Raw genomic sequence first — 12374 nt, forward strand, 5'->3', positions numbered from 1 at the left:
TGTACAGAGTGTGTCTAATTCCATAAGCCACATGGAAGCCAAAATACGTAGGAGTTCTTTTTAAATGGTGGTAGCTGTACACATATGTGGTCTAATATTCTGATATATAAAATCATCGGATCATGTATATATGTATATATATATATATATGTATTTTAATTTTAGAAAAAAGCGGAAAACAGAAGTATCATTGGAACTGAGACTTCTGGTAAGATCAGTTTCAGTTTCTTATCTTGAGAAAGCATTCTAAAGAAAACACAATATCCCCTGTGTTACTTAGAATGCCAACCCATTTGTTGAATGTTTGGGCCTATTACTTTATTTCAGAAAGGTTTAATGAAAAAGGCAGGGCCAGAGTCTAGGGCTTTCTGTTTACACTGCCTTTGCAGACTTCCATATTCTTACAATATTCTTTTTGTTTGTCTAGATTCGCTGATACAAGCTGGACTTCCCAACACTTCAGACATGACAGACCCTCTTCAGTGGGCCAGATATCACTGGTCACGACTGATCTCTGGTGCAGGCAGGAATGACGGCGAGAGGTTTTGCAACTATTCCTCATTGCTTGTGTGTGGAAAGAAGCCCCCTCCGATGCCTAAACTGACAGGAAAACACCGAGTAGTGATTTCCCGTGCACAGTGCTTCAAAGAGGAGTATGAGAAAATCTGTGGAACATACATGAGTAATCGAATACGGACGACAAAGTATACTCTCCTGAATTTTGTGCCAAGGAACTTGTTTGAGCAGTTTCATAGGTATTATATCTTACTCGTGGTTAAAGAATCTCAGAATTCCCATTGTTGTTTTCAGTTTATGGGATAAAGTCAGCCTCATCCATGGTTCTGTTGGTGTTTATGGTGTGATGGACATCTCTTGGATTCAGATTATTATCTAATATCTATGGTGATATAGGCTATCCTGGTCTGATAGGTTATGGGGAAGCATATCTGTATAATAAATGTGCTTCCTTCTTTCTGTGTTCCTTTATTATTTTGGTGGCTTCAAAGGAAAACATTATTCTTTCCCAAGAATCACCTGCATTATATGAATAATGAATATCCCTTCTTGGCTAGTTCTTGCCCTGATGAATCATAATCGGTAGCTGATTCTTTCTCCACTTTCTCCCCCTTGTTTATCTCATTCACCTTCAGAGCTTTGACCCAAATGGATACATGTATATGTGCATGGATGTATATACATATGGATGCATACATGTGTGTATACATATACACATATGTTATATGTTTAGTCATCTCTGACTCTTCATGACCATGTGAACCATAGCGTTCCAGGTCCTTTTGTCCTCCCTTAACATTTTAGACACCTTCCAATCCGAGGAGCTCATCTTCCAATGTCTTGTCTTTTAGCATTTTAATACTGTCAGTGGGGTTTTATTGGCAAAGATACCAGAGTAATTTGCCATTCCCTTCTCTGGTGGATCGCCTTTTGTCAGACCTCTCCACTATGACCTGTCCTCATAGCTCTTGGTTTCATTGAGCTTTTCAAGCATCGAAAAGGTAATTATCCAGGAGGGGTATGTTTACACACACACACACACACACACACACACACACACACGTATGTGTGTATCATTATACATGCACATGTACATGTGTGCATACATAGACATGTACATATGTGTACATGTGTATATTTATCCACATACAGGGTGCTCTACGTCAGCAGGGCATGTGCACATCCAAGTCAACTTGTACAAAATTGAGTTGTATGTTATTTTTCCTAAAATTATTATTTCTTCTGACTTAATTCTTTCTGTCATTGATTCTACATTCACCGTGCTTTCCTACATCAGAAACCTTAACATTATATTTGACTCTTCCCTCTTCCTTAGCTTTTATAATTAACCAATTATCAAATTCTACCAAATCTGCCTCAATAATGCATCCCCCATCTGTTCCCTCTTCACTGTTCTCACAAACCTTATCCTTAGTAAGGCTCTCATTACCACCTGCCTGGACTATTGACCCTACAAGATGTATGGTGCAGTGAACTCACTGTGACCCTGGACAAGTCACTTAACCTTTCTCAGTTTCATTTTCCTTATCCTTATGTAAAATGAGGATGTGCATTTAAATATCCTTTGAGTTTTCTTCCAGTTCTAAATCTATGACCTATAAGTCACTTGACCTGTCTGATCTTCAGGTTCCTGGTTTGTAAAATGGGGGTAATAATAATACTTGTGTTTCATAGGATTATTGTAATATCTTACATTTATATGGTGCTTTGAGGTTTCCAGAGTGCTTTATAAATATGATCTCATTTTTTCCTCAAACCAGTATTGGAGGTAGATGCAATTATTATCTCCATTTTAGAGATGAGGAAACTGAGGCTATGAGAAGTTAAGTGACTTGCCCAGGGTCACCTATCTAGTGTCTGAGGTGTAAATTGAACTCGAGTCTTTCTGACTCAAGGTCCAGCATTCTGTCCACTGCTTCAGAAAAGTTTGTATCGGTGTACTCTATCTTTTCTTCAATTCATCATTCATTTGTTTTGACAAATTTATCTTTTTTACAGAACTCATATAGATCTGGTCCTGAGACTCCTTTGCTCAGAAATCTTGAGCAGTTCCATCTTGTCTACTGAGTAGAGTTCAAAATCCTTAGCTTTGCATTCAAGGGCTTTGACAAAGAGACAGCCTACAAGCGTCCCAGAGGCTCCATCCTGAGGCAAAGGATCACTTACTGAGAAGGGAGACACAAAGTTGGAGTACAAATTTCTCCTGAGGTGGTCGTGGTTAAAGAATAGGGCCATGGTGAGCCAACAAGTGAAATGGAGGTCTAGGTCCCTTATTTTAAAGAAACTTGAGCCTGAAGAAGTTAAGCATCTTGTTCAAGGTGATATAGGTAGTTAAGCAGATCTAAGAATTGGTCCCAAGTACTCTGATGCTAAATAACACACTAATGTGCATTTTCTCATTTAATCCTCATAACAGTTTTGTGAGGTAAACAACATAGGTATCATTATTTCCATTTTATCAGAGAGCCTAACCGTGTGTTAGGCTGAGATTCAAACCCAGGCATCTCCTGGTCCATGCTTTCTCAAAATGCTTTTGAGCCAGGGAGCCTTAACCAATGGACCCCATACTGTGCCACACTTCTTAGGAAGGGCCTGATCTGCTTAATCTGAAAACAGAGCAAGGGAAATCACTGCCTGACGAGCTGGAACAAGGTCTTTGTGTACACCATGCGTTATTGTCCAAAAGAGACTCTGAACTTTCATTCCAGCTTAGGCAACTTGACTGATCATAAAACAAATAGCCAAGTACTAGGGAAATTTGGGCATTAAAAATGTGTGTATTTATAAAAGTCATATTAAAATATACCTTCTATTGTGCCCTTAGGCAACTGCTTGTTTTGTCTGTCACTAATACTGGTGCAGCCTCCTTGGGGTCCTGATATAAAGTTTCACAAAAGACTTGCCATGATGAATAATTCATTTTACAAGATTTAGCAAAGTACTTTATCCATGGTACAGTCCCACCACCCCCACCATAAGCTATTCTAAAGCCATTTTGTTAGAATCGTAGAATCTTTGAATTTTTAGTGCTAGAAGAGACCTCAGTGGCCATGAAGTGCCTCACAAACATTTGTTGACTGCCTAATGCTACAAAATACCATACAAGTGGTCATCCAGTATTTTCTTAAAATATTGTCACTTTGCTTCCTTTGATAGTTCATTACATTTTGGAATACCTTTCATTTTTATGAAGCTTCCTCTCCATTCTGATATCAAGCCTAAAGTTGCTTCCTTAAACTTCTAACCATTGTTTCTTATCTTGTACCTTAGCCAAATGGAATAAATCCAGTCCCTCCTCCAACTGGCAAGCCTGTAAATACTTGAAGTCAGTTGTCATGCCCCCTCTCTTATATTTTCTCTTCTGCGTTAGAGACCTCCAGTTACCCCAAGTGTTTCTCAGATGTCATGATCCTGAGTCCCTTCATCATCCTGTTTTCCCTTTTCTGGATATGCTTCACTTTTTCAAGATCTTTCCTAAAATGCGATCCAATATTCTTAATATGATCTGATGAGGGCAGAATACTCCAGTTCTATTTTCTCCTTTTTCCTAAATATTATGTCTCTCATAATGTAGCTTAAGATTACAATATTTTTCTTGGGACTGTATCATGCTGTTGACATAAGGGCTTACAGTTGTGAATTCTCAGCTCTTTTCTAGAATAACTTCTTATTTGCTACACTTCCACCATCTTGTATTTGTGGTGTATTTTTTTTAACGCAAGTATAAGGTAATCTAGTCCACATCTCACCCTCCTTTTTGTAAGAATTGTTTGAGAAATCTTATAAAAAACTTTGCTATTATTTAGGTAAACTGTATCAACAGTAATTTTCTGATTTATTCACTTAGGTACTTGTGTCAAAAAAAAAAAAAAAGGAAATGAAGTTATTCTGGCATAACCTGTTCTTAGTGAAGTCATACTGGCATTTCGTAATCCTCACTTCCTTTTCCTGGTTCTATTAACCATCCATGTAATAACACGTTCTAGAATTTTGCCAGAATCAAAGTCCTGTACTTTTTTAGAGTCTGTTCTCTTCCTCACTGGATCACATTTGCCCTTCTCCAATTCTGTGGTTCCCCTAACATTTTCTAGGATCCTTCAAAAATCACAGAGAATGGTTCAGCAATTCCATCTGCCAGTTTTTTTCCCAGTGCGCTACAGTGCAGTTCATCTGGACCAAATAAATTGAATTTGTTAAAGACAGCTATTATTATCTCCTTATTTATCAAAATATCAGCCATTTTTGTTTTGTGGTTTCCAGTCCAAAGAGTCTTCTCCTTGTCCAAAACAACAAACTAGAATTGAGTAGCTGTGCCTTCTCTGGCATCTACCTTCTTTGATCCTCCTCCAGTTGCCAAAATAGACTTTAAATCCATTTTGTTGCTTTTTACTCACCAGGTTTAGCTCATTATGAGCTTTAATGCCGTTGTCACTATTCTTATAGGACTATTGTACATTTTTTATTCATCCTCTGTTACTTGCTGATGAATTCCCTTTACATCCACATTAGGCTCTTTAAACAATTACTTTAGATAGTTTCTTCATTAAAACTGCATATGTGCGTGTGTGTGTGTGTGTGTGTGTGTGTGTGTGTGTGTGTGTAATTTTGCTTTTAAAACTTCCCCATTACTCCTAGATAATATTGGTCATGAGGCAGTAAAAATCATTCCTCTGAACCTTTTATGTATTGTAGCAAAACCTAGGGTATGTGCTAGACAATAACTGCCTTTTTCTTTCTTAATTTCAAATTGGATGATGGAGTGGTAACTTACCCAGAATATTTCTACCATTTCTACTCCAGCGATTAGTACTTCCTTGATAGTTAGATAGAAAATTAAGTTCCCCTCTTCGGTTCTTCAGTCCCCCAAGGATAAAGTTATCATCAAGCCAAGACAAAATATTAGCTTCTCTCATTTTAGAAGCGAGTAGTGTAGCAGATGTCCATATAATTGTAGTCCCTATTACTTCTATATTGTACCTTTGTGTATGATTCATCATCTCTTTCTCAAATTTCTTCATCTATTTCTATGTCAGTGCAGGTAGTCTGACATAAAATGTTGGCCATGGAGTTAGAGCTGTTTCCCTGGATGATCACTTCATGATTAAAACATACCTTATTGATTTGAATAAGATATACCCCTACAGAGCTATATTCCAGTGATCAGTATCCCTCAAATTTCATGAATTTGGATCTTGCCTCAGTAATTTAGTAGTCGAGTGACCCTGGGCAGATCCTCTTAGTCTTGATTGGAATTTGAAGACACGGATATATACTTTAGTGAAGTTGGACAGGATATGGTACCTCCATGTTTTTGAAAGTTAGCTATGAGTGATTGAGTTTTAGATATCCAAGAGGAAATTATTCTTTTCTAGAAAGAACTGTGTTGCTTTGTGGTTACAGCACTAGATATAGCATCAGAAAGGTCTGAGTTTGAATTCTGCCCCAGACACTTAGCAGCTGTGTGATCCTTGGCAAGTCACTTAACTTCTCTCAAATTCTTCATCTATGGAATAGGGATAGTATAACACATACCTCACAGGGACAGTGTGAGGGCATGAGATAATATTTATGTTAAAGTACCATATAAATGTTAGATATTGTTATTAGTATTATCATTCAATGATAATTATCATTGAATATAATTAATTGAATTATAATTCAGTGATTATTATCATTCAATGAAAAGATCACTTCTATTTCTGTCTCCTTTTATAAATAACCACGTACCAGATTACATGCTTTGCTACTCTGATTCTTTGATTGATTTTCTGCTATGTATGAGTATCTGTCTTCTTTATATACAATATTACTCTGAGCACTATCAGCTCCCTTCTTTACCTATTCTATGAATTAACAAAAGACTCATTTATCAAGGGCTTATTACATGTAAAGAATTGTGCTAAGCCCTGGAGAGATAAATCAGAGTCCTTGCTTTCAGGGAGTTCATCTTCCAGTTCAGGAAGATGGCCTCTATAGGATTCAGCTGCAAGTCAAATGTAAAGGTCCAGTGGTTCTTATAGTGTGGCGGCAAGGCAAGTAATATATTTAATGCCATGTAATTTTCGTGAATAAAACTATATCAATTCCTGACATTGAACCATTTCATGGTGACAAGAGTCTTCTTGGAAAGTTCTTTTCAACCTGGGTCTTTGGTAGCTGTGATTGCTGAGAAGGCAAGAACCGCAAGATCCATAGAGGAAGTTTCCAGGTCTCATAACCATAAGCGTTGTTTCTCTGAGTGATAATTATTTCATTATTTAAATAGACCTTATTGATTTGAGTAAGATTTACACCTCCAGAGCCATATTCCAGTGATCTGGATCATTCCTCCAATTTCAGGGAGGTCAATTTTACCTGCTTGAATTGAAATTGTCCAGTTTCCTTTGCTTGTTATCCATTCTTGTCTTTAAAAAAAAGACATAGTCCTTGGAACTTATCTCCTGTGAATTTCTGGATATTTCTTCTTCCAACATGATAGCTAACCTCTATACCACCAGGCTCTATAGAAAGACATAGGCAGTTTTTGCTTTCCTTCTTTCTTCTCTATTTAAAGTCCTTCTATTAGATTTCTAAGCCTAAATCAGACAAAGAGCAGCTCTTGTTAGGTGCCCTTCATTCCTGGACAAGAACCTGTCATTTCTGTATTTTATCCCATGTTGCAAAAATACAACTCCTTTTCTTATACATTTTCTCAAGGAATATTTTACTTTCCAAATCTTCCATCTCTCAAAGCTCTTTTCAGTTGGCACCAGTGAGGAAAGCACCACTTTGCCTTTAAGGTCCTAAATTTCTTGCTCAAGATTTCTGAAGCTTTAGTAATGTTTTCTGGATTCCTCATGGTAATATCATTTGTGTCAATATGAATCACCATAAGTAAGTAGTATTCATCTGGTTGGACAAGTCTTGGGAGGATCTCCATCTTGTCCTAGATAATTGGCCAGGGAAGACAGTAAACCACTCAGTTGTTACCATTTCAACAATTAGCTGCTTCCATATCCTGTGAATATTTAGCTCTCTAGGAAAAATATTTAAGAAAATTTTAAGAAAGTATTTAAGCTAAACATTCACTTTTCTTTCTTTTACCTTTTCTTCTACGTCATGTTCTTTTACTCTCTGACCTCTTGCCACGGGTCAGGTTTCTCTTCTGACTTTCCAGATTATTATTCTTTTTTGCTTGTTTTCACAAATAACTATACTATTTCTTTAAAAAAAAGTATTTCATTTCCCCTAATACGCTAGCAAGAGAAGCATTATTTAATCCCTTTTACCTACTTTTCTAAGAGAGATCAGCCTGCATTTGAAGCATAAGTAACATTCAGTGTGACTTGTAAAGATTATTTTTGAAATATTCTAACAACTACAATAATAATAGCTATTATTTTTTTGAAAGCAACCCAGTATGATGGAGATCCTGCCTCATGGTTGGGAAGATATAGGTACAAATCTGACTTCTGTCATATACAAGAGCTTCCTCACCAGAGTTCCCTTCACCAATGAAATCATGGGTCCAGCCAAGTAATAATGATGCTAAATATCATTACCTCCCCAAAGTATTAAACCTAGCCAACAAAATCGTTGTTATTTTTCAGTTTCCAACTCTTTATGACCCCATCTGGAGTGTTCTTGGCAAAGATACTAGAGTGGTTTGCCATTTCCTTCTCTAGCTCATTTTACAGACTGGGAAACTGAGGCAAATAGGGTTAAGTGATTTGTCCAGGGTCACACAGCTAAAAGTATCTGAGGCCAGATTTGAACTCAGTAAATTGTCTTGTAACTCTAGACATAGTACTCTATCCATTGTGCCACTTAACTGCCTAACAAATTAGAGAGCATAGTTTTTATTCTAAAATTTTAGAAGCAAATGTTTAAGTTTCAGTTCCTCTGTCATTGGTTATAGTGAAGATGGTGATTTCAGTTTGGGACAAGGTACCCTTTAAAGGGAAGATTCCAACTATAGTAGGTAAAGACATCATATGGAAACTTTAAATAACAATTTCCATACTCATTCATCCAACATATATTGATAGAGCACTAACTTTGTATTTGGAGGGTACTATTTAAAGATAGGCTTCTATTATATATTCCATTAAGTATTAATAAGAAACAATCTAAATACATATTGTCTAAGGTGCCATCCTTATGTCTTTTTGTATGCCAAATAGCAGCTTTCCTATTAATAGCCATTAGGTTTGGCTTATAAAGATAATTTATTTTTTTAAATTTATTTCGATAAGTTCCTGATAGCCGTGTCATCATTTATGGTGATTTCTTAAAGTAATCTTTTCTTTCTCTCTCAAACTCTGCAGCCTTGAAGCATGCAATTTTGTTTCCTGGTTGTGATTAATTATAATAATAACAATAATGTATATGTTATACTCCTGTGCTTCTGAAGGGGAGAGAGAAATTACAGTCCTTTAGGGCAAAACTTTTAGTATAGGTTCAGAGAGGGAAATATCTTGGAAGTTGTAGCTGTTCTGGAATTTAAATTACCATCTAACTCAATTTGCCCTATTTCTAGAGTTTAGAATTTAAGTTTAATTGGAAAACTTCATAATATGAATCTCTTGGAAGAAGAAAACTTTTTTCTAATTAAGCCTTCTTTCAACACTCTTAATATTGTTAGAAATTAATAGGTATAGTACAGAGCTTTATTTGAGAGTATAGTTATTTGGCTTCAATTCCCTCCTAAAATAGTGTCAGCTTATAAATTTTCTATTGTTTGATCTTTAAAAGAACTATTAGGTTAGGTTAAGAAAATTCCTTATGCCCTAGTCTACTACCTTATCTTTCTAGATTAAGGGAAGTTGGCGGTGTAAGCTGTTACAGGATCATTAGGAAAGTGGGATTGATGTTTCCCCAGAAACTAATTTTAAAAATATTTATTAAATAGCTACCCTGTCCTGGGCACTTAGAGATATAAAGATGGAAATGATAACTCCTACTCTTAAGGAGCTTATAGTCTAATACAACATATAATAATAATTATAATAATTGACATGTGTATAATGCTTTCAATTTTGTAATCCTTTACATCCATTATTTCCCTTGGGCCTCAAAACAGCCTTATTCATTAGTTGTTACATCTATTATCGTCTCTATTTTACATTTGAAGAAAGTAAGGTCAGAGAAGTTTAAGTGACTTTCTCCTGTCAAGTGATCTAGTTGTAGGTGAGATTTGAATCAAAACCTTCCTGAATCCAAATCCACTACGATCTATTCTACCTTGCTGCCTCCAAATATAATACAAGGTACAATGTAATAGGGAAATAGAGACAGGAAACAAAATGTTCTGGGAAAATTTTTCGTGAATAAGAGATCACTTTCAGAAAAATGTGGTGATGGTTTGGTGGAGGAGGGAATGGCAGAACGAGGGATTAAGAAGTGTGTTCGGGAGTAGAATATGATCCATGTGAATGTCTGGAGGTGTAGAGTACAGGAAAAGATTAAAAAAAGCTAGTAAGTCCCTATGACTGGAACAGAAAAGAGGGATACTTCAATGATCTGTCATTTATTCATCAACATTGATTACAACTCTTGTTCTTTGGCTGTGGTTCACAAACCCCTTGTGGTTTCATGATAAAAAGGCTTTAATGGTGCCTTACGCAATAAATTATTAATAATTTATTTATTTTTATTTATATTGGATATAAATATATATTTATTTATTAAATTATTTATACTGGACAATTATTTATCCAGTTTTGTTGCTCTTTGCAAATAATAATAAGCTCATAAAGTTTTGCCAGATTCTTTTAATTCTTACATAATGTTTCACATAAGATATTTGTAATTATTTTATAGTTTTATTTTTTAATATTTAGTTTGCATAATTATATATAGAATAGCCTTTTGTCTTTTATAATTATAATTATAGAGACTTGAGAATGTCTCACAGACAGTAGTAAGATGAAGAGATTGGAGAAAGAGGAGAGACAGACATAGAGAGAGGGAGGGAGATTGCCAGAACAGGTCCAAGTGAAATCTTTCTAGTAAATTTTAATTATTAGCTTTTGGGGCAAAAATTTTCATTGTGGTAAATTTATGAATAAATCTAGAACAATATTATGAGTAGTATATTTAATTGATCTGGGGGTTCACAATACACTTTGTTCTTGAATGGGATTTGCAGAACAAAAAATAGTGGAGACCGCCTAGTAACCAACTAGGTGATAAACTTCCCACCACTTAACCATCTTTTAAACCTTGTGTACATTTTTTTTCTCTGTGTGTTCCTTCTTAGCTTTTTAACAAATATCCTCACCTCTGTCACTCATAAGGCCCTAGGTTCCTCAAGTCCCAGTTGTCTTTATTAAATAACTGACTGAATTTAGAGACTCTCTACTTTGTTCCTCTTCTGTATAAGTAGGCTGACTATTCCCACAAGAATTATCATGGAGAACTTATGTATCTAACAAGGAAAGGCCCAGAATTTAATTTAGAAAGGAGCACCTCATGGACCATGCTTTACCAAATATATATAAAAATGACTGTGTACATAAGCTAAGGTCTGTAGCTTTTAATCCTGAGTAAATTTTGGCCAACTCTAAGATGTGGGGACTCTCAGACTGTTAATTTGGAGAGGAGATGCCAATTTGTAATGGCAAAGGGAATTTACTCGCTGAGGGTTTCCTCAGGAATAAAATCACTGGCCAAAAAAGTGGAAAAAAGGTTTTGCTGCTTTGCATCTGCTTAATATTTCATTTTGTTACTTATTTTTGCTTGCCCTGTTAAGTGATCAAATCTTGAAGTCATATGCCAATACTAAATTTAGAATTAACATTTATAGGAGAGGAAGGTATCTAGATTTCAAGGCAGATGATAAACCTTTAGTTGGATTTTTCCCACAGTACCATTCCCCTCGACCCCCATATATTACTTTTATAGTACCAAATTCCAAACCAGGTATAAAAGACTGCTCTATAGTTTTGTGATTAAAAATTAAACCTTTGAAATTTCAGTGAATGCATCTTGTTAACAACATGTCTTTTGCATGTGTGTGTGTTTTTTCCAGAGCTGCCAACTTGTATTTCCTCTTTTTAGTCGTCCTCAACTGGGTCCCTCTGGTAGAAGCTTTCCAAAAAGAAATTACTATGCTGCCTCTAGTGGTCGTTCTCACAATCATAGCAATTAAAGATGGCTTGGAAGATTACCGAAAATATAAAATAGATAAACAGATCAACAACTTAATAACAAAGGTATATAGCAGGTAAGTAAAATGCATGTGGGTTTTAAAATATTTATGTAGCACATTTGTATTGCATGAAAAGTCCCTTATTGCATAAAATATTAAAAATCCCTTTACAAGACTACCTTGGTTTGCTTTAAATTTTTCAGCAAACGTTGATATTCCTCCTGTGTGTAAGCCGGTGCTGAGTGCTGTGTGCTTAAGTAAAGATGCTTAAGAATAATCCCAGCCCTCAAGAAGCCAACCATTCATAAGTCTGGGTTATTTATTTGGAGAATGGCGATGGAAAGTAGGGAAGTTACATTTGACTAATAGGACATTTTCTTTTTTTTTCCCTTTAGACTTTAAAAGTCTTTGCACCTTTTGCTTGAGAATCAAGACTGTAAGGTGCTCCTCCTTAAGTTCTTCATTGTTATTTTCATATATTTTGAGTAGCAATCTGCCTTTCTAAAACAATTAAAAAGTTATAGTCTTGAATTCAGTACCAAAATTGGAATTTTTTTCTAATTACATCCCTGAAAGAGGAGTGGAGGATATGTAGATAGAGTAAGCTCCCAAAACAGCATTAGAATATACTATGCAATTGTTTAAAAATTTTAAAAAATAATCTTTAGTGATTGCTTTCACATCAGATTGATGACAGATTACTCTT

At 35.6% G+C, this 12374-nt stretch overlaps 1 protein-coding gene across 2 annotated transcripts in view; it reads left to right on the forward strand.

The window, feature by feature from the left end:
- The window catches only part of ATP10D (ATPase phospholipid transporting 10D (putative)), a 119285-nt gene that overhangs the window by 45325 nt on the left and 61586 nt on the right, over nucleotides 1-12374 (forward strand). For both annotated transcript variants that reach the window (XM_072620687.1, XM_072620688.1), the window contains exons 2-3: nucleotides 428-755; nucleotides 11549-11743. In XM_072620687.1, the coding sequence (XP_072476788.1) occupies nucleotides 466-755; nucleotides 11549-11743 (485 nt within the window). In that variant the 5' untranslated portion in view covers nucleotides 428-465. The remainder of the gene's footprint in view (nucleotides 1-427; nucleotides 756-11548; nucleotides 11744-12374) is intronic.

Source organism: Notamacropus eugenii, chromosome 6 (assembly GCF_028372415.1).
Source record: "Notamacropus eugenii isolate mMacEug1 chromosome 6, mMacEug1.pri_v2, whole genome shotgun sequence".
NCBI lineage: Eukaryota > Metazoa > Chordata > Mammalia > Diprotodontia > Macropodidae > Notamacropus > Notamacropus eugenii.